Source organism: Bombus pyrosoma, linkage group LG8, assembly GCF_014825855.1.
Source record: "Bombus pyrosoma isolate SC7728 linkage group LG8, ASM1482585v1, whole genome shotgun sequence".
In the NCBI taxonomy this organism is placed as follows: domain Eukaryota; kingdom Metazoa; phylum Arthropoda; class Insecta; order Hymenoptera; family Apidae; genus Bombus; species Bombus pyrosoma.
In genome coordinates, this window is record NC_057777.1 from 1,266,763 (window position 1) to 1,289,677 (window position 22,915).

Genomic DNA, 22,915 nt, shown 5'->3' on the forward strand with positions numbered 1-22,915 from the left:
CCCCTCTGTTCATTCATAATCTCCAACCGTCCAGATTCGAACCAAAGTGAAAACCAACCTCTCCACGCGGCTTTTTTCAAACGTTTGTCTTTTATATTTATGGCGCAGTTTGATGAAAGATGAAATTTTGAGTAATTTCGACATTTATCCATATGCTAACGAGAACGAGCCGTTTGCAACGTTCGAGATCTTTGTTTGAAATTTAACTTTTGTTTTTATTTATTTATTTAAACGTTTTCCTTAAATCGTAAATCGAATCTGACAAAAGCTCCATATTCTGCTATCTCGATGGATCTGTTTGCAATTGAACTTTGTTAATTAAAAATATCTGATAAATCTCACACAGAAGCAGACACACAGAAGCTGTCACGCAACGTTTATTTCCGACATTTCGGATAAACCAGGTGCAAATCAAGTTGCGATTATATCTACTCGTTGACAGTGCTGCTATCCGAGGTTTCTCTCGGGCGTCGTGAAATAATATCAACACGAGGACAAACCTGTTCGATAGCCGTGATGCGAGTTAGCTCGTCGAGGAGGCCGGCCAGCCCGTAACCGCTTTTCCCTGTCCAATCGAGTCCGTGGAGGGCCGCTGCGACGCTCGCCGCCGCGATCATGCTCGGCGTATACATGGAGAATTTGTATTCTGCAAAAAACATGTCCATTATCGAACTTATCGTCAAAATAATCAATATCGTTCTTATAATTATTAAAAATGATATTTACTGAGTTTTAGTCTCGGTACGGTGCTAACGAAAGATCAAAAACGTTCCGTATAACGTATTCGTAAAAGGATCCTGTAAACGTTCAAATACATTTGGCAGGCTTTTTTATAATTATCGAACATAGGTAACAGCTGCTAATGGATGTCGAGTGTTTCGGTACAACGCCAACGAAATTTTAAAACGTTCCGTGTAATACATTGGTAGAAGGATCGTACAAGCGTTGGAATACCTTCCAGAGCAACTGCAACTGCTCCCTTACCGTGTTTCAGCGAAACAATTGGAATAAAAAAATCTGATTGCACTGGCGCACATCGTCAAGTGTAAACAGTAAATTTCTCGACACTCACTCACGTGCATTAACCTTATATTCCCATTGCATCCACATCCACCTGCATAACATCCACCGTGCACATAAAACTCCCTTACATTGCTCCTTAAATTCCAAACACACATCTTCTCAGCCATTCCAAGTAACACGAACGGCATACGAAGTAGCCGATTCTCGACGAACCGGCGAGGAACCTTCTTTCGAAACATCGAAAACACAACTAGAAAAAGACAAAAACACGTTACCATTATTTCCAAAAAAAAAAGGAAAAAAAAGAAAAGAAAAAGGGAGAGAAAAAAGGATAGGATAGTCCAACGTTCGATCCTATCTCGTCGTCGAAGCGCGTTAACAGAAGCGGCCATGAAAACGAATCCTAGAATTCCGTGTAACGTTTCATTCCACGTTCTGCTAATAAAAAATCTGCTAATAGAACCGCAGGTAGACACGTCCCAGGAAAAGGGTATTCGAAACAAGATTTACGACGTTGAAAAGTCCGGCCTTGGTGGTGCCAAGCCCAAAGGTTACCGACTCAGCAAACACCAGAACGCAACCTACAACTCTCTCTTTATTTCTCGCCTTCCCTCGCGCCGTGAAAGCTTTCGCCACCTTAGCAAGCCGTGCTAACCTTGACGCTATCGCCAGTAACTTTGGAAATGGGCCACCGGCTATGACGAACAATTGCCAGGGAATGAGCTACGGGGCCTTTTGTCTTCGTTAGGTTTAGGTACGAATTCGGTCCCGATAATCTCCTAACGGTACACCCATCTGGTCGAAAAACTGACCATCCCGGACTTTCTACTGCCTTTATTGGCGGAATAGGTTGTTGTTCTTCTTTTCTTATAATTTCTTTGTTTACCGATATACCGATACCGATGACAGAAGGGTAGAAATTCACGTACTGTCCCGATATTCGCGCTAGACGCACAGTGCAGCTTAAAGTAACGTATACTTCCGGACAAGAAACGAAAAGGCGAAGGAGTCCAAGTACGTCGTATTCGCGAATAAAATTCGAAGAATCTTGGTCGTACAACTTATACGGTAAATACGATGTCGAAGAAGGAAAGAGGGATCGACTCTGGCCGTGTCGTTAAATCGATCGGTTTTTGATGAAACGAGCTTGACAATTAGACGCAGCAACGGAACGGCATGGACGACGAGCAAACTATTCGTAAAGCGGACCTCGAGATTGACGATAAACGTGACAATCATTGACGCGATCGTATTCATCCTTTTATGCCGGTAATATATAGTCCGGCGCGCGTTTTGTGTGGATTTTTCTCAAACGCGAGCGCTATTCATTCATGGAAAGATGGGAACAGGTTCCTGGACAACCGAAATGTCCGATGGACAAGCTGAAATTCAACGGGGAGCGTGTGTGCGCGCACGCACACGCCGTAATAAAGCCATTAAGAATGGAATTCCGCGAAGCCGCTCTTAAATTTGCAGAGCCGCGAAAGAGAAGAGGAAGAAGAAAGAGAGTTATAAAGCTGGTGCAGGTGCGTTCTGTTGTCCTCGGGGATGGCGAATTACTATTGGAGAACGGCATTCCTCCATCAAGACCACCCCCGCTCCATCCATTTCAATTCTCTTTTCTTTTTCCTCATACTCCGATCTCGTACTTCTGCAACGGATTTCTGCTTTCTTTTTCAGAATCTCAATTCTTTCGTCTCTTTCAGGCCTCGCTCTTCTCTCTTGCTCTTCTTATCTCTCCTCGTAGTCCTGTGCAACGTTATCCGAATCTCTTATTTCCTTGTTACACCCTATTCACATACACACAGCTTCGTGCATTCTTCATCTCAGGAAGATGTTCTTCTGCAACTTTTCCAGATTTGATTTTCTTCCTTTTTGTCTCGCTCCATGACTGCTGCTTTTATTTCAATTCCATATTCTCCGGGTCTTCTACCTTCGTTTCAAGGTTTCGGTATGATTCTGTCCATAGACCTTTCTAGAACTTGGTCTCATACTTCGTCTTACCTTGCCTCGCCGTTGTTCTCTTTCGGATGCCTACTTCGTTCCACCTTTCCCTCAAGACTCCTTCTCATTCTAGCGGCATTTTGTTCTTGCTTGGGTTTCCTCGATGGTCTTCCTACCTCTTCCTTTTCTTGGCCTCCCTATTCTCATATTCATTTTCGGTTCCTTTCCTTTTTAACGTCCTCCTCTCCTACCTTTCCTTTCATTCTACTTCCACGTCTCCTTTTCTTTTCTTCGCTTCTGAAAACACGACTAAATTAAAATCTCTTCTCTAGTTTCTTATCCGACATCTTTATAGTTCCCATCAAGGCCTGCGATACATCGTAGAGCGTGAAACCGACGAATCTAGCGCGCTAATATTCGAACACGCGTCTCTTTGCGATATCGTACGTATACGGAGCAACGACGTGTCGTTTCGCTTCCTCGTTGAAGAAGCGTCATCGTCGTTTAGCTCGCGAAAGATTCGTACGTGTATCAATCAAACGCGAATCCAACATCAATGAAAAATAAAAAAAAAAAAAAGAGAGAATTAAGAAGCGTTCGCGTGAATTACATCGATGCCGATGACGAAAACAATTAGTCGTCCGCGTTGCAGGGGCGTGGAATCGAAAAAGGCGAGCAGGGAGCAGGTTCACGGACCTTCCGCGATTCAAGGAAGCGGCTGGAATTCGTGGCGCCGCCGTTTGCTTCTCTTTTCGTCGGTGAAAAAGAGGGTCAACCGACTCGAACCGAGCTCGGCGAGCTACCTAGTTTGGCTCGTGAGAAACAATCATCGTCTCCCGGGCCGCTTCTAGTCTTTTCTCTTTCTTCAACAGGGACCACCAGAGCCGGCCAGACGACGAAGGACGATGGTCCTTGCTTTTTGCCATCCCCGCTTGTAATAACAACCGACTGGCAGCGTCCAGAAGGGGATTTAAACGTGTCTTGCGATCTCGTCGTGTTCGACGCCCCCTTCTTCCTCTTCTTCTTCTTCTTCTTCGCATTCTTATTGCTTTTGTTTCTCTTGGCTCCCACTCTTCCTCTCTTTCTCGCTCGCTCTTTCGTTTCTTTCGATTTCTTGATTTTCCAGCGGGATCGTTGTCGTTTTAACAGCTCCGCACTTCGCGGACATCGATCGTCTCTACTTTCGTTTGTATAATTGATCTGTATAATTAATAGCATCTTGCGGAATTTTTTTACTACAAACTACTCGAGCTTCGTACAACGTATCTTTCTGTCTTCAAAGATAAGATCCCCTCTTATATAAAGAGTCACGATACAGATGGGATGATTCGATTGAAGATTTTTATCCATAGTTTTCTCAAATCGAAGGTTGTATCACTTGCCGCTACGTAATTTATTCTATTGGCTGTTAACAGACCCATGTGGTCAGTGACGATCATCGCGCGACTATTCCGTTTACGCTTCGTTCATCGTTATTCAACGTGATGGCGATAAATGTGTCGAGATTGTACAATGCATCGTTATTTATACATATTTGCAAGGTTCTGCTTATGATTAACGACGATAAGAAGACGAAGCAAAAATTTAGTGGCGAGGAGGACTGTTTTACGATCGTGTAGCTCGTTATTTCGAATTTTCTCCAAAGGCTCTGCTCCATCCTTAATTTTCTCCTACTATTTGTACTTGCTATAGAAAAATGTCTCTCGCGAAATGCAAAATAAACGAACCAACCACCTTCGTTAAGGCACGTAACGCGTTAAAAATTTCCTGCGAATTAATGAGAAGAAAAAAAAAATCAATTTTGCTCCCTCCTTCATTTATCTCGCTACGCTCGTAATCACGAAGGTAGAAGTCATTTCTCAAGCAGCAAAAATAACACGGAAGAGTTAATTAAGATTAAATATCCGACATGTTACGCTATATACCGATCCCTAGATTTCGGACGTTTATGCAATTTTTGCGAAACGTAAGTGCGCGTATAATACGCAAAAATATATGCAATGTTTATAGCTTGCTATATTTGCTAGACGAAACGAGTTTCTATTTAAATTTGCTGGAATTTAAATTGCCGATCGCGTTCCTCCCGTTTGATCTTCTATCGTAGAGACAAAAATCTAGCAACGGTTATTTCGGTTAGCCGTAACGTCGAGAGGTTCGTCGAATCGACGATTAGAAGAGAATAGAACGTATAAGACGGGAAAACACCCTTCTACGTTCGTTACGTCATCTCTATGTCCATTCTACCTTCGATCCGTAATTGTACGGTCGGCCATAATCCATTAAAACGAAGCGCAACGAAAAGAAATTAAAGAGGCAGAAAGAAAGAAGAGGAGAATGAGAGGAAGAAAAAAACGGAACGCATAGAATCGACTCAAAGTAGTTACGCGATGGTTTCCGCCGGGTGCATTATTCACCATGCACCGGCATATTCATTAACGCGTGAGTTAACGATGCACGTTCCCGATTGTTTATGATGCCATGGCACGGTTCTAACGAGGCTAACAATGAAGGTCCGCGCGTAAAAATTGCATTTTAAAGAATATCGCCGGGCGATTATAATTTCTAATAAACGCCTAAACGCCGTCTGCCCGGCCAATTCCGCCGATATCGTCGTGCTATTTCTTCCCCGTATTATTCGTACTAAGCAGACCTTGATAAAATTGAACGTTCGAACAAATCAAATGAAATTGAGAAATCTCGCGACACGAACTATATATATATATATATATACATATATATAGGAACGTTCTAAAGTTGTTATACTTTCGCCTATAGATAGGGCGGGAAAAGAATCGCGATCAACGCTTAATTAAAATGATAATGGTCTGTTTTAACGAACGAATACCAGCGGCTCGTACTATGCACTTCCGCCACAATGTTGCGTTCAAAATGCGCGAACGTCGAATTAAATCGCTTACTACAGAGAAAAGAGAAGAAAAATGAAGGAAAAAGCTGAACCGGCGTTAATATTATCGTACTTTTAAAATATTCGAATATTTGATAAGCAGTCGCGATAAAAAACGACACGCAGATAACGTTTACTTCGTTCTATATTCACAGATGACGTAGAATATGACTGTTGTGCAAGAATTTATCGGTTTCGTTAATTATCATTAACCAGTTTGCAGCAATTAGAATATTATGGGAAATAGGTATCTGGCGCTGGACAACTTGAAATATCGTTGCGCCAATTTTGCGAAATCGGCAAAGTAGGACGAACTATAATTTTGTAGTCGTGGAGCTCGGTATCTGGCGCAGTTACGTATGAAAAATGTACGATTTTTACGAACGTTTTTCTACGTAGATCGTATCTCGAATTCTTAAACGTACCTTGCGTTTAGCATTTTTACGTGAAAACACTGTGATATCACGAACAAAGAAGACTTAAATTCGATACAATTTGCCGCGTAAGGTTTCGGTTTGCATCGTCGCTTTGACGATTAAAATTCCAACTTTCGATCATGTTCTTGACCCATAAATAGTAACTTCCATGTTATGAATATCTCATGCGCTTCTTAATGTGAAATCTATTAACCCAAGCAGCAAGAAGTAGTCAACCTTGTTATATTTAAAATAGTATCCGTTGGCGAAGTACGCGCATTATTCAGAAACATTGAAGACACTTTATACGTACATTTTACTTCTGTTATCTCCGCAGAAAATAAGAGACGGTTGTAAAAAACAGACAAGAAGTAATTAAGCGTATTTCAAACAGATAGACAAAATAAACATGGATTTTAATTAACATTTTTAAAGAGGCGTGAGTCACTGGCGACGCATGTTGGTTAACAGGAAAATTTTTACTCTTTCGTTGGTACGCGTCACGCGTATACGACATTACTGTGTTTTAATTTTATTTAGGATACATGCGTGATATCTTATTTGTTCTCGTTCGAGGTACTATGTTATAAACAACACGACCAGTCATCGCCGGTCTTACGACGCATTTCGATTACAGATCGTTCGATAGAAACTGTAAACGTAAATGGTGCGTGGAACGGCAGAACGATATGATACGTCACGTATACAGTAGACTCCCGCATAACGCGAGTTCTTACAACGAAAAAAAAAAAAAAAAAAAATTTTCTACAACGCGAATTTATATAGCGCGTAACGTATTAACCGCGTTATACACGCCAGTCTACTGTATATGCGCGACGAGTAGTTGGCAGTGAGAGGCGATCTAGTGTCACTGTCCAGCGTTATATGTACGTGTGTGACGCGTTCTAAAAGCCGCTTGGATCGTCCGCTTAGCATCTTTTACTATTACGTAATATTTAAAAATATATGTCATATTATGTTTAAAATTTCGAACGTTTGAAACTCGGGTAGTGAACATGTGCGACTACTTCCTTAGACGGCTGTAGCGAAAGGGTTTAACCAACTTTAACGTCTTTTTAACCAACGTCTAAATATAACTTTGACCGTCATCCTTTTCATCCCTCGGAAAAATTCCTAAACGGAAGATTTGCGAATGAAAAGTCCCTAAATCGAATAATTCCCAAAGTCAGAAATCCGAGAACAGTCGCAGGCAAACGCACGAAGATCCACTCGATCCTCTTACAAGCCTGAATTCGAATTTTCCCCCATGAACGGGGTTACACGTTGCCAGAGTTAAAAATCATCATTCGTCATTTACCTTTGTTCCTTCGAATTTTCCACGGTACAGCGGGCACGCATTCGCCATGCACGCTCATCCCACACACATAAATACATATGCAGAGGTCGGTAATCCTGATCGTTTCTCACCTCTGGCGCTGAGGGCGATGAAGGTCTGCGCGTGCCTCCTGACCATCACCGGGTCCCAGGTACGTGGCACCGGCAGTCTGCTCAGGATGTGCATCAGGAAGTCACCGGGTGTTACGGCGGACAATTCCCATTTCAGCTTCGAGACGACCAACTGCTCCCACCTCTGCAACAATCATCCAGACGAGAACGCGGTTTAGACGATCGCATCATCCAATCTCGTTACATTAGCGTTACGTTGGCGGAAGTTTTTTTTTCTAAGGAATTTTCTACTTCGGGGAATAGGCTCGAAGGGGTTAGACGTGGGTAGTTGGTGGGTGTAATATGGCGATGCGTGAGAACAGATAAGACGACGACTCTCTAAGCTGCATCGCAGATTGTATAGATAGCTTTCTGTTCGGGATTTTTGATATTCTGTAAATAGATTGTTGGTTCGTGTGTGTACCATGGATTTAATATATCATCACCGGCGGACGCTTTTGTGGAGAGAATCAATTGGACGTTATTATTCTGCATGAGGTTTCGAATATTCATAGGTCATAGGAGAAAGAGTTGGCGATTATTCTGGATGATGTTTTGGATGTTCGCTTGTATGAGAAGGAATTAGGAATTTTCTTATAAATCGTGGTGCCAGTTTCGCACTTTGCAAGTTGAATATGCACGGAGTAATTTGAACATAAGATGGAAGATCGAATTTTAGACGGCAGTCTCCCGTTTAAAGTTACTTTTACATATTTCGTATCACGTATTAAGATACTTCACGCAACGCGTGATGAGAATACGAGGAATTCCACGTGTTACGCGTTTAATGCGGTGAATATCCTTTACGTTACATGCTGAACATCGTCGATACATCGGACACCCTTCGTATTACACGTTCGATACACCGGGCATCCTTCACTTTCCGTGTTTATTCTTACACAATACTTGCCAATTTGCATATCGGACGTTTCAAACATCGGTAGCCGTATCGAACGTTTTGCAAGTGTCAAGTACGCTATCGCGAGGTCCGTCCGTTGTGTCGAAACGTGATCGAGACCGAACATTAATGTCGTTCGAACGTACTATTACGCGAGAATTTCTTCTTAAACTTAACGTCAAGTTCTAATATCGTTACTTTATTTATTTATACTTTTAAAATAATTATAGACGTACTAAAGATAAATCCTTGCATGGAAGATACCGCACGATGGCTTTACACGTTGTATTCTGTTATATATCGATAAGGATAATCCGAACTCGCAAGAATGATTAAATAGGCGATATTATACGCGATACGTTTTCACGACACGAAGCAACATAATAATATCCTTGCAATAATAAACGCGCGGCACTTTATAAAAACTAGCAGCGAACTCACTCGCATCGCTATGAATCTTATCCAGCCAACCGACCGTTCAAATACGTAAATCGTAAATCACTGTGTACGCTATTAACATTCCAAATTTCAAACAAACTCCGACATTAACAATTCCTCTTCTTCTAACAAAAAAGAAAAAAGAAAAAAAAAAAAAAAAATCAGAGAAATTAATTACAAACAGCCGTAAGGGTTAAACGAAAATGTCTCTGTTACATAAAATCTTGAGAACCGTGAATTAAAAGATATTTAGCCGCATTGAATATTCCCACTTATCCGCGAATGGCCGATTTAAGTTTGCATGCAAACGGGTACACACGTTAGTTCCTCGCCGCGCGTGTATCGTCGCCCCGATCGTAGTAACCGTGCACAGTGTACACGTACCGCTCTCTGTTTCCTTTCCGTTCTCGCGGATGAGCTGCTCGCTCGAGTACGTCGTAGTACCCTCGTTTTCTCTCGACCGTGAAATTACACGGCGGCTATACTACGTGGAGTACTACGCGTCCTTCGGCTTGATTAAAAGTCCATTGAATTCGGTGGGTATATACGCTACTACTCAAGGTTCTGAAAGTCTCTTACGAAACGGCGCGACGTGACGTGTCCGTGCCACGCCGTATGGCTTTCGTACGTTCACCAAATAAAGCGCGATGGCCTCGTGGCATCACGTTTCTTAATGAATCGTCGTTGTTAGCATCCTCCTGTTAACAATGTCCCCCCTGTTCGATAGTCACAAATATCTTTGATCGATATTAGGAAAGCTATTGCTAAGGGGCGAAGGTTGGAACGTCGATCGCTGTGACCGATCGTTCCTTCGGATTCAACGGCATTCGGAGCACGTACTTGAAAGAATCGAGAGAAGCGAATCTTTTTCAACTAATCCACTTGCTCGTTCGTTACTTTTTCCATACGGCGATTTGTCGATCTATTGATCAGAGTCTAAATTTCTAAATTTTACCTAAAACATCGATTGAGTTTTTAAATCGACCGCTTTCTAACTACGTCGAATCGATCATTCGAAACGAAATTCGACGGAGAACCATCGAATTGTATTTTTCAATGAAATAGCCGCAGATATACTGGTGGTACAGGTACGGAACGGAAGAAAGTAGCTTTTTTTAGTCCGCTACCTGAGTCTACTTCTTAGCCGGATACTTTTCCTTTAAACTTTAAACTTAACTTAAAACTTCCTAAACTTAAAACTTTAGGAAAATGGAAATAACGTCAGCTAGTTAAGAATTAAAGAATTTTACATATTCTGTGCGTGGAAAATAATACTGGCGATCAGCACGAGTTAACAGGTTAATTATCAGAGCTTCTGTGTTCTTCCGAGGATTCCTCGGATCTTTCTGCTTTATTTTACGGAAGCTTGTCGTCTCCTTGCTCGTTTCACCTCATCGATCGACCTCTTATACGCGAGAAGGTGAGGCTTTATAATCGAGTGCGTGCGTATATGCTCGTAACGCGACACGCAGTGCCAGTGAATGAAACAAAGACGGCGGCGCGCAGTGGTATAGGCGTGATTTTTACGCGGCAGCCAGCCGAGATTCTCAAGTAGCGTCGGAGTCGATAGCTGCACCCACCGTGCAGCCGGTCGACAGCTCCTGCGCGCGACGCGAACGAAAATGATTCGGACGATGGTACAGGAAGTTTCTTTCGTTCGATAGAATTTTAAATATTATCATCGATGCATATACACGTGTACATTATCATCGAATAACACTTTAAATTTTCCATGTAGCTCGATCGTTCTCTGATTGCCCGATCAATAGTTTCATCTTCGTCTCTTTGCTAAGATGAAAACGACAACTGCGCACGCGGTACACGACTAGTATTCGATTGCCAAAAAACGAACGACTTATTTTCATAAATTTGCTCGTCGTACAGATACGCATATTACGATATACGAGCCATTCGTACAGCGATACACCACGCGATAGAACCTCCTAATGACGAAACGTTCGAATAATGCAACACATACGTGCACCGGAACCTTCCTGTATCAACTCGCTCGAGTGGTACACAACGCTCGCATGGTAGAAACCTGAACAGCGTAGCTTCTACTACGCCATACTCTTTCAAAAAAAGAAGTTGCCCTTCCATACGGAGCGACTGGCCAGCCCCACGGCGCGGCGGCGGCGGCGGTCGCTTTCGCGGTGATCGGGAATCGCAGAAGAAAGAGGGTACGCTGCGTAATATCTCGTGGATGGTCGCGTAAGTACATAGAGCAGTGGTGTGTCACGGAATGCGTGACGGTGCAACGACGCGATGCGCCGGGGCTACGCACGCCACGGTACGATGCGTACGCGAGCGTAAACGTAACGATTCCGCGGGAGGCCAACGATCCGCTTCAGGGATACCACGTTTTACTATTTATAAAGCAACTGGCCGGTTGCGTTTTCTTGATCGTCGATGATCTCGGTGAGAGCCACGGCGCGGCGTAACGACGACGACGACGACGGCGACGTTGTACATAGGCGAGACAAGTCGCTGCGCCTCGTATCCTCCTCCTCCTCTTCCTTGTTTCGTTTTATTATTTCCTTTTGGAATATCTGGTGTCGTGGTGCGAGCGTGAGCCCGCGTGTTAGATGATGCAACGTCGCCGCGGTTGCACTTGTGCATTTGCATTTTTCCACGACGGCCATAGCCTAGGAAACCGGGTTCTCACGAGAGGACGAGGTCTGCTTCGTTGGAATGTTAGAGCCCCTCGTTCTTTTTTCTTCCCTTCTCCCTTTACGTCTGTCTACTCGTGTACAGGGTGTTTCAAGAAGGTTCGCTAGAAATTTGGGCGCAAGCTGTTTGAGCGGAGAAATCGGTGTTGCGGAAAGCATTTGCTGGAGAATGATTTGGAAGAAAATTACGGCAGCGATCTTTTTGCTTTCTTCGGAAGGGCAGGTTTCAGAATTTATATTCAAGTCACTGGCCGATCTTTGTGCAACACCTGGTATACTTCTACCCTGTCTATCTGGTGCCTCGTCCGATTAAATGGAATCGAATGGCGTTCGATGGCGAGTTCTGGCGCGAAGGGAAACGCGAACGTGTTCGTCATGCTTGCAGGGTAATTTGTTCGAAGATGGCGTTTAGAATCGATGACTCGCTGTGGAGTTGCTGCGCCACTTGAAAATACCTCTCGAGCTGGCACTGACGTTTGATCGTTCGACTCGTGACGCGGTGCAACGTTTATTGTTGTCACTAGGTTGCAGATGGTTATGGAAATTCATATCGTTATAAACACAGCTAATGCGATCGAACATGACCAATCGTTCATGGCACCTGCTGAGCGTTGTAAAGAATATTCTACTTCGTGTATCTTGTACGCCTTCGCCCCTTATGCGTATTTTGTACATTTTCGCGCATTTAAATGGTCCATGATGCATAAAAATCGTAACAATAAAACAGTCTAGTTATCGCTAATGGATTTTCTTACGTCGTGAAACACGTATGCGCACGAAGAATTTGCGTAGAATTCGTCAGATTGCACGTGCCCATACACAGGACGCAGAGACGAGGTAGGCACGTTATTTTTCATTCAGAAAATGTGCAATTGTTTGATGCGAAGAAATATGAAATGTCGCGAAAAGGGGAGAAGTAAGGTAATGCACCGAGTGAGCGTATCGAGTGGCCAATATCGCTTTATTATCATTTAGTTGAACTTCCTGTTGGCTTTCTACCGGCTCGATATGCGTTATCGACCACGAAATCGAGAGAGAAAGTCGACACCGAGCTTGAAACAGAAAGAAGAAGGAGCACGCTGTGAGACGTGGAATATTCGAGTTCTACACATATGGTATGTCCACAGGTGCAAATGGCTGTTGTAATAAACGTGTACAGTGGAAACAGGAACGTAACCTCGATTAAAAGGACCATACATCGAACAACAAAGGAGAAGAATATTATTAGACCAAGCGATCATCCATTCTATATTTTATATTTATATCGCTTCATATTGTTTTATACTTACGATTATTTTACAATATTTTCTATATTTTTAAGTTATTCAAGTCGAGAAGAATAATTGCTAAAGTGCTCAAATAAATACTGAAATAACAACCGAATTGCCGAACGTTGGCGGAATATTCGACGTATTTCTTCGGTATGTTCCATGATCTTTGATAATGAAATAAACGTATCGTTTATTTCGCCAGCAAGAGTATGCGAGATAGTACGTAAGGGAAATACCTTGCGAGTATATGCCTGGTACTATTTGCAACGAGCAATAATTCATCGATCGATGAAAAAAAAGAGGGGAGGACCAGGAAGAGAAGAACGTGCTCGTCTCGAAAAATCTCGGCGACTGGTTCGGACCGGTTGACAAAGCGAGAATAGAAAAGCTGATCGCCAACGTCCGGAATGGACGCATTCCATGCGAAGAAGATAGGAGGTTATGTGGAAGATTATCGCAGCTGGTTGAATTTTTTCGAAATATTTGCATTCCGATCGTAGGGAATTCTAATTTATCGAAGAACGGTATAAAGTCCTAGAAATAAATACTCGTAATACGTTCTAATCGATGCTAATGCAGTAATTCGTGCATAACATAGATTCGTATATTTGCTGTAACTGCCTTGGAACAATTTGTGACTACACTGACATGCCACTGTCAGCCATCTACGGTCGAAGTATTATCTACAGGCTGGCTTTTTCCAACAGTACAGAGAGCGTTGCACATGGCATCAGGTAGAACGCCAAATGGGCGAAAAAATAACTCACCAGCCATTAACGAGTCTTTAAAACCAAAAGGTCGGGAATTTCCAGCAATAAAACTGAACTGCGTTTTCTTACGTCTTCGCCGTATAATTTTCCCTTTTCTGTCTTAAGCTGAACAAAAGTCGACGCAAGTTTTCCAAAAGTTATTCCCGAGTTTCCAGCATTCGCACAACGTATCCGTAATTCTTTGCAACAGCAAAGTTGATTTAAGTTTACTCCTGGTAAAAGAAGCTAGAAGAAAATCGGGCAAGCGATAACGAATATTATTGTTCGTTATACGTGTTACGTTACTAAGACTCACGTTAACCGAGTACGACGCGAAAATGTAACGCGAGAAAGAGCAAAATATAGCTGCATCGTAAATCAAGTCACGTTCAAGGCTTTAACAGAAGTTGCGTGTAAAAAAAGGTACAAGTTGTACGAGGGTGAGGAGAACAACTTGATACGCTACTGGGTATTCATGGTATTGCGGTAGTGCGTATCGTGTGTACGCGTACCTACTTTGCGTAGACGTGCACGCATGCGCACGCACGAATGACGCAACGCGTGTGCACGCGTGATCCACGTGCAATTTAACCCTCTGCGGTCTCGTCTGGCAGGACTCGAAACCATAGTTTACGATTATTATCTGCCGATCGAATTAAACTAACCGGAGAGAAAGTACGAACAACGCAAAATTTGATCAAAGGCTCGATGATACTACCAAGAATCATTCGATGATACGATTGAAAATATACGCGATCTAGCGATAGTATTGGAACACTGGTAGTTACGCGAAACATTTCGAAATTTCGTTAGTTGTCCGTCGTAGTAGAATTTGAAACAGAAATTTTAATCACGCGCGTTAATTAAGTTTCTTTTGGTAATAAAAAGCGCGTAAATAAGTCACTAGTAGCAAAGGATACGTTGCTCCATTTTACGTAGATATTTACGAAGTTAATGAGAAATTACTGGACGTTGAAAGAACGCGGTTCTTCAACGACTTATATCGTGCGGCTTTTAAAAACTTAGTCATGCAGATATCTGTGGTATGCAGCAGCCAATTTCTGATATTATCGAAGGAACTATAAGTCCTATAATAACAATGATCGTAATTAAAGTTGATGTACAATTATGTTAAAGAGCTGATCGTAGAAGCCTAACGATAAGATTGTAGATATTCGAGAAATGCTTATTCGGCGTAACAGGCTATGAAAATAACGGCTGTTATTTACTAGATCTACCTATTGAGAAATCACCCCTTTATCGCTGGCCTTACTACTATCGATACTTGTTTGCGTTAACGGCTATCCGGTTATTAGTTCAACTTCGGACCCAACCTGAATTGGATCTACGTCATCAGCTTCTCGTCGCCGATTCTAACGAAGATGGCGTTTCCGATTCGTCGTGTGGAACGTAGCGGGTCTGATTTATCCTCGCTTCGTTGTTCGAATTATCTTCAACGCGATTAAATTATAGAACCACGATCCGAGATCTGTATTCACGCGTCGCTTATTAATTTCATCGTACGTAAGAATCGCCCTTGTTATTCCTCTGTGAACGATCAACTCTTTCGTGGTAGATATTATATATTAATAATTAGTAATTAGTACTAGCAATTATATTAATATTATAAGCTATCTTTCCACGGATTTCGATAACGATTACTTCCATAGGCAAATTCCATCTGTACTTGGGAAAATTAACCTCTGTACCTTCACAACGCAATTTAAACCGCTGATATATCAGTCGACGAAACACAGGATAAATTACTCTGACATATGTTGCTTCACAGAGATAAGACATCGTGCGAAATCGGATAAAACGCGGTGATAGTGGAGTCGCGTAGTAATTATGGTTATTTTGTTGTAATTACACGGGCTCCATGTGGTAGAACGTTACTTAATTCTCCGTTTTCGAAAATGATCAACTTTCCAAGTTCCAGATGACGAACGAAGGGTGGAATCAGTGCGACAGGTGGTGAGCGTCGAAAGAAAGGGTGTATCGCGAAAGTTGCACGAATTTCCTTCTAAGCCTGACACTTTCGATACTCTCTGCTTCGACTGATTCGTGTACTTTTATTTTTACTTTTATCGATGAACGACGGCGATTTAACGAGGAAAAATAGGGATGAAAAACTGGAATGCGAACGCTAACGAAGAATAACGAAAACATACAGAGAACGAAGGATAATCCGTTCGATCGAACGGTATATCGCGTTACGCGGAAAAAAAAAAAGAAAAAGAGAAGCCGGAAAGGAAGGAGATTCCGTGGCTGCGATCAATTTTTGCCAACGAGAGCGGCCCGAATTCTAGACAGACCGAGCGACGGAAACGGCGAAAGCGAGCAACAAAGCTAACGGACAATAGGTTTCCTTGAGAGGAGAAACGCGGAGGGTTACGTCCCTGCCATTACCTGGCCGGTTCCGAGAAACGGGGGTCCGATTTATCTGGTTCGCAATGAGGAATCGATAGGAGGTGGCCTGCAACGAAAAGGTAGACGCCGATGTTGTGCATCGGGTGTCCCAAGAAACACTAGCCTCGTGGGAAATTAAAGAAAAAAAATCTAAGCGCTTATCAGGTAGTTTAATTAAAAAAAAAAAAAAAAAAAGAAAAAGATGCCTGGACGAAGATAAACAGTCGTAGATTCTCGAAACACCGTGTATTTAGCAAGCAATAAGGTGTAAACTTGGTAAATAGAGCCGTAGGTAAACAGACGTAGATTCCCGAAACACCCTGTATTTCGTGAGCAATAAAGTGTAAACGTAGTAAGTGGACGTATCATAGGATGAACGATAAGATAACGGGATGTAAATTTTATGTATGTAGGGTATCGAGTAAGTTGCGGAGCAAGTATTTCCTATTAAAAATCTATACGCGCGTTTTATTATCCTGTAGACTCTTCGCTTCGATCTATAATTTACCGGCTACTGTGGCATAACGTATAATAGCCCGCTAATATATCATCCGTGCTGCGACATATAGATCACCTATTTATCCCTAGGATATAGTAACATTCCGCTTAATATGTTCCATATATGTACGGATAAATGAATATCAACGGATACAGAGGGTTAACGGGCCTTCTTATTTCCCTCGTAACGCAAGGAGAAGCAAGCGATAAAAATTCCTCATACACCAAACAAGAATTCTCGTCCGTTCGTTGAACCATGCTCGCTAAAAAGGACCGAGAATCTAAATAAATACAAAAAGGAGTACAATAGAATGATCGATAGGTTCGATAGATGGCAGCAGCATCGCGCGGAGCTGAATGGGTCAAACAGTTGGGACACCGAGTGGATGGAAGGGCAGAGGGAATCCGTGGAGGGAAGAGAGAGTCGGAGAGAAAGTGAGAAGAAAAGGTAGAAAACGAGCCGACGTGGAACGGTGGAGAGAAGCCGGCAGGAGAAGCCTCCTTTCGATTGGAAGGAGAAAGAGGGGAGAAAGAATGATGCAGGATCGAAGGGCGGCGCCTGTGAGCAAGGTGTTTACCATTCTGGCCAAAAATAAAGTACAAAAGGCCAAGGTATAGAGGGCTCCTTCTCTCAGCGTAACTGGCAACAAAAAGCAGAATCACCGTCCGCGCATTCCTTAGCCCTCCATGGGCGTAAGGCATTCCCAGGGAGAGGAAAGGACCCTCTTCGAAACGGCGCTCGAGGGGTCGTTTTCTGGTCCTTCTAGTAGCCATCTACGGCCAGCGTCGTTTAACGCTGGCCAGTGCCACTTCCAGGAACTGTCTCTCCCTCTCTCTCTCTCTCTCTCTCACGATCTTTTTTTCTGCAGGACATCTGCTCCGATTACCGGAGAATACGACGGGTCCTTTTTCGCACGTAAGAGACTCCCTTCTTCATCGGTAACGCGCCACCCTACCGAAATACCCGTCCCCTCTCATTCTCTCTTCTTTCGCCGCCTTTATCGGCACTCCTGGTGAGATATGGACGCGAGACACCAGAGGGAAACCATGGTGTTTCTTCGACCATTTGGTGTCCGTTGTTCGGCACTGGCGCCTGAAGCTTTTGAAAACACCCTCTTGTAAGCTTGAATTAGGTTCGTCGGGGCGATTGAGAGTTCGAACCGTTTAGGTGGATATTTAGATAGTCCTCGTCGAAGGGTAGATTTAGATAGATTAATGGTTTTGTTGGTGTTTGTGCGTCGATGGAAAGTCGATTGTCAAAGAATATAGGTCAGCTGGTGTGAATCGTCGAGAAAGAATAAACGCTGGACTTTGGAGGAACGAGGTGATTTGGAAATTGCACGTGAGAAACGTGTATATAAGAAATAACCGTTTGAAATAAGATAACGCTCATCGCTGTGGGAAGAATTTGCCACTTCGTTATCTAAATTTCGCTGAAATTTTTCATAAATTCACCCCATGGGAGGGACTTGCTCGGGCAAATTTAAATTTAAAATGAATATTTTCAATACACGTATTTATATATTTATTTAGGACGGTGAAAGAAGCCCGTGCAGTGTATATAGATAGACGCATCGTTGTATTTCTGACGATTCCTTTCCAGGAATCGCGTGGGACAGCTGCTTCCAATGTCGACTTTTATTTGTGCATGTGCTTATGCATCCTGTACGGTGAAACGTATATTTTTCAATTTTTCACGGGCCGAAAGGAGCTTGTTTAAGAATAAACAGATAAACAGAATAAATCGGTAGAACGTACAAGGAAATTACACCGAAGAGATATTCGTCGTGGCAATGTCGAGAATTCACTAAGAGTCCAACGAAACGAACAGCGACTGCCACGATAAGAGAAACTTAAAACAGTTGTTACGAAGCAATTGTATTCATCTTCAAATTATATCGCAGTTTCAAGCTTTTAACGTTTTAATAAACTTCCCCAAACGCAAATTCCTTTTAAAAAATTACCATAATTTTTAATATGGCTCATCTAGAAAGCTATTACTGAATGGTGGAGGTTCTTAAAGAACTTGTTGCAACCTTGTCCGACTTGTTTCTACGTTCACTTTGGAGAAGAACGGCGGTGACCTCATCGTGCGTGTCTGACGTGGTACTGGCAGCGACTACTGATTCCTTCAGCCAGCCGCACGTGCTCTGCTTTTTGTCAGAATTTTCATCGTTTCGCCAACATTTTTCTGCATAACTGCTTCTAATACTGAACTATTTTCGAGAAATCTTTCCCGAATTTACGAACGGAAATCGTAAAGTATCTTTATCACCGTGCTTTGTGCTATTTATACCACGTTTTTAATTTTAAATCTAATTTAAATTCTTCCTCTATCGCCTTACTTTTTCTTCCTTCCACACTGTCTTTTAATACACCTCAAGCGAAGTAAGAAACAGGATGCTATAACGGCTGCATCAATTTACTCGATAATTATTTATTCATTAATCAGAAATTCGAAAAAAATAATTTTCAATGCCTACGAGTTCGTTGGCCTTTAAATTCTTCGTTTAATTTGATCTTTGTCAATTCTGCGACTCGATCAAACTTCTTATCAACGAAAATAACAAAATAAATCTCGCAAAGCCGCTACAAGCAGAGAAACAGGTTTATCTCGATAGGTGCGACGCTATTCATCGTGCAAGACTCCTAAACCACTATGACGCAAGGAATTAACTTAAATCGCATTAAATAACGTAAGAATGTTATACATATAATAATAAAAAAGAAAAAAAGAAAAAAGAGACACATAGACAGAGACGTCTAAGAATATAACGAGAATATAACTATTCTGCGCATAATATATACGACACAGAGAATTGAAATAGATCATTCTGTTTGGAATGAAATAAAAACGTTCAAGGAACCAATTTCTAGGAAAATGTCAATGTACCATGGCGAGCCAGCTACGGGTACCCGCATACTCGATCATCGTCCAAAATTATGTTTTATACCATTCGAAGGAATTGACAAGGATCGATGTATGAGCAACGGTTACGCGTTTTCGAGGGTTAGGCGGATCCCGGGAAAACGTAATTAAGATTCACATTATGTCTCCTAGAAACGCTCGGTTCTCGCTACGAGGCTTTTGTGTTTCTCTAAGATCGATCGTTTCCTGCCTCGATCGTTTTCGATTTTTAATGATCGTTTTAATTGGTCGACGGTATAACGTACCTTGGAAATTCTTCGCTCGTATGGTGTTACTTTTGTCGTACCGATTAGATATCTTTCCGAGAACCGCGAGAAATATCCTTTACCAGGAAAAATCGTAACCGGAAAATCGCTAGAGAAAGGAATATCTAAACGCTACGTCCTCGAAACCTCTCCTACAATTTGTATTGTTTCAAATTAGTAACATAGTCCGAGAAACTGCTGTAAAACCTACGGCTTATCTCGTTTAATCGGAACGCGAACACGTTATAAACGCAGGGAACGAGAATAGAAGATTTTGACCGAAACCAAGTCATTCTTCTGTCACGCGTGCCGATAAAAAGGAATAAGCGAAAATGACGGAACGAGATGCGGAGCCGCGAAATCGATCGCGTGGATACTTCCTTCCAACGACACGTGGTGCGATCCACCGCGATACGTCACATCCGCATTCGAGGCCAACGTGGACGAAAAGAATCGAGCCGCTGTTTCTTTTAGAAGTTAGAAAGCCAATTCTCGCGGTATATCTGGCCTTGGCTCGATCAATATTTACGAACATCCGGCTTACGAAGATCAAATACCAAGACGCTACGTTTGATCGGGGGCTCGTATAAGGGACCCTTGCGACAAGTCCTCGTGAAACACGGTAGCTCGTACAAACGGAAGTTTGCACTCGATTTCCATGGAATCATCGTGACCGGATTCGCAAATCCTTTGCTACGCCATATTTGGAATTGTGCCGGATTTATTTTGCGTATTTATTTTTATCGTAAATCGTCTTTAACATGGGCGAAAACTATCGCTTGCTTCTAGAATGGTCTAAGAAAAGATTTCATCGATTTAATGTCTCTCTCTTCTTATTGTTTCGTCTATTTTGCTCGAAGAATAGATCGGAGAATATGCTTATAATTTTTTAGGCCAAGAAGCGAAGAACGCGAAATTCACGGTACACTGTGAAACTTTAAGCTCCTTCGGGTATTTTCGATATTCGAAATTACCATTGACGAAAGCTTTCGTTCTATCCATTGCGTGGAATCGGTGCTTCGGTAAACGACAGGAACAGTTGCATGCCGTGTGTCCTTTCGCACGAAACCAAAATGTAAATTACGAATCATCGTTTTTGCAATAACATCTGCATAGCCTTTAAGACCACGCGTTGCCTTTGTTCTCGGGATGTTTGAAAAAAATCAGAAGCACAATGCTGCGCTCGCCTGAAAGGTAAAGGAGGCAGCAGCCTCGAATGAGAAAGAAGTTAAACGCATAAAATACTTCCTGCAAGCTACGATGCATTACGAAATGTTAACGAAGCAATATCTTTGTTCGTTCGTAAAACGATTATTTGTCGCGGGCTGGGCCCATTGTTCCATCTTGCGCGACATCGGCGAAGGGACACGTTCCAGCTTTTGCCACGAATTGCAAAATTGCCTCTTCGTTTCTTTCGCTTTGGTCTTTTGCACGAAAGTAAAGTACGTGATCGGTTTTCAGCGATGGCGATATATATATATATATACGTCGCGGCAAGGTCGGTGGTCCGGTTAGTTTAAATGGACGCTAGAAAGCTGAGGAGAAAAGGGAGATTTAAACGTCGTACCGTTGAATGAAGTTCAGGATTATTAAAGGAGGAATAAGGAAGTCGAATTTATTACGCAGCAGACATCGACCTTACGCTCAACTGTCGATGAAACACTCGTTGATGGCAATAAGGAAAGACAGTAACAGAAAGGTAACAGAATCGGAATGGAAAATATCGGATAGAAAAATGTGAAAGCGAAGAAAGTGACGTTCTAATTGATTAGTAACGTTGTAAAAATTCGCCTGATATTTCCGAAGTAAATAGGACAAATCATCGTTTAAATTTCTCGATGACAGTGAGAGAAATCTTTATTAAATTGAATTTATTATTAACATAAACGTCGTTTGGGAATAATAACACGTGGACAATGATGGTACTTGAAAGAGGAACGCTGTAAGTTTGCCATTAAAATTCAGAGTTAACATTGTAAACAGTTGTCACAATTGCGGCAGTGAATGAATTCAAATTGCACATTACGACCTATGTATTTACCGTTTTCCTCATCTTTATGTAACGCGTTCAACCACCAAGGGGGAAAATGCACGTGCCTCATTTGAATATTATGACTTCGCGTCTTCGCAGCATATCCCTGTGTAACTTCAGCTTTTTATGCTCCTTCGTGAATGGTTTTAACAATTCCGTTTAAATTCGCGACAAGTTCCGCCTATTTCTGAAATTTCTAGAACCCCGAACGAATTTTCTCTTCTACTTTCTAGTTTCGAAAATCCTTTTAGTTTTTGAAAAAAACTGGAGCACATGTATCTCCTATTCCGTTCTCAATGGAAACGATCCTAAAATTTATCTTCACAGAACGAACAAACAATATCCGACAAGATTCACCATGTTATCTAGGAAAACTAACGTTCACGCTAAATCCATCAAGCCGTGTCTAATTTGCCAACCCTTCTCGTTTCACTTCGGTCTATGCTCGAAGCTCCAACGAACCTGAATTTATTCAACACCCACCCACGAAGCTAAATAAAATAGAAGTATAAATATGCACAGCGCGAACAAGCGACGCTGTTAAAAAAGAAGCAAAAGGAAAAGAAGAAAAAGAAAAGAAGAAAGATGGATAAGCCTCATGGTGGAGCTACGTCACGGCTAAATTTCTGTCGAAGGCAACGATAAAGAGTATGGTCGGGTACGTGCGCGAGCCAGAAAAGCGAGTTTACGCGGCCTCGGGCTGGTCACCGCCCCCACCGACTTGTTCATGGCGAAACTATTTCTAATAGTCGGCTACGAAGCCGACAAAATCGGCTGCGTGACGCGTCGAACAATAGGCAAACGGGCTGAATTAAGGACAGAACCGAGAAATCGTCCTAACTCGTGAAACTAACGTCCCTATTGTCCCTCGGGTATTTCTCTTCCCACCTTTCTCGGTCTTTTTACGTAACGACAAAAGTCGCGCGTATCCCTGGCTCTTGCGTTAACATATATAAGTTTTTAGGGGCCTTGGAGATGTGGTTCTAACTGGCTAGAGAAAGTTCCGGTTGAGGAACGGTAGATATTTCACGTCTTAATGGTAT

General features: G+C 42.4%; 1 protein-coding gene across 1 annotated transcript in view; it reads right to left on the minus strand.

Moving 5' to 3' along the window:
* Positions 1-22,915, minus strand: part of LOC122569998 (G1/S-specific cyclin-D2) — a 138,718-nt gene that overhangs the window by 4,625 nt on the left and 111,178 nt on the right. Inside the window, exons 6-7 of the mRNA XM_043731776.1 lie at positions 7,717-7,879; positions 501-646 (exon numbers count right to left, since the gene is read on the minus strand). Coding sequence (XP_043587711.1) covers positions 501-646; positions 7,717-7,879 — 309 coding nt within the window. The remainder of the gene's footprint in view (positions 1-500; positions 647-7,716; positions 7,880-22,915) is intronic.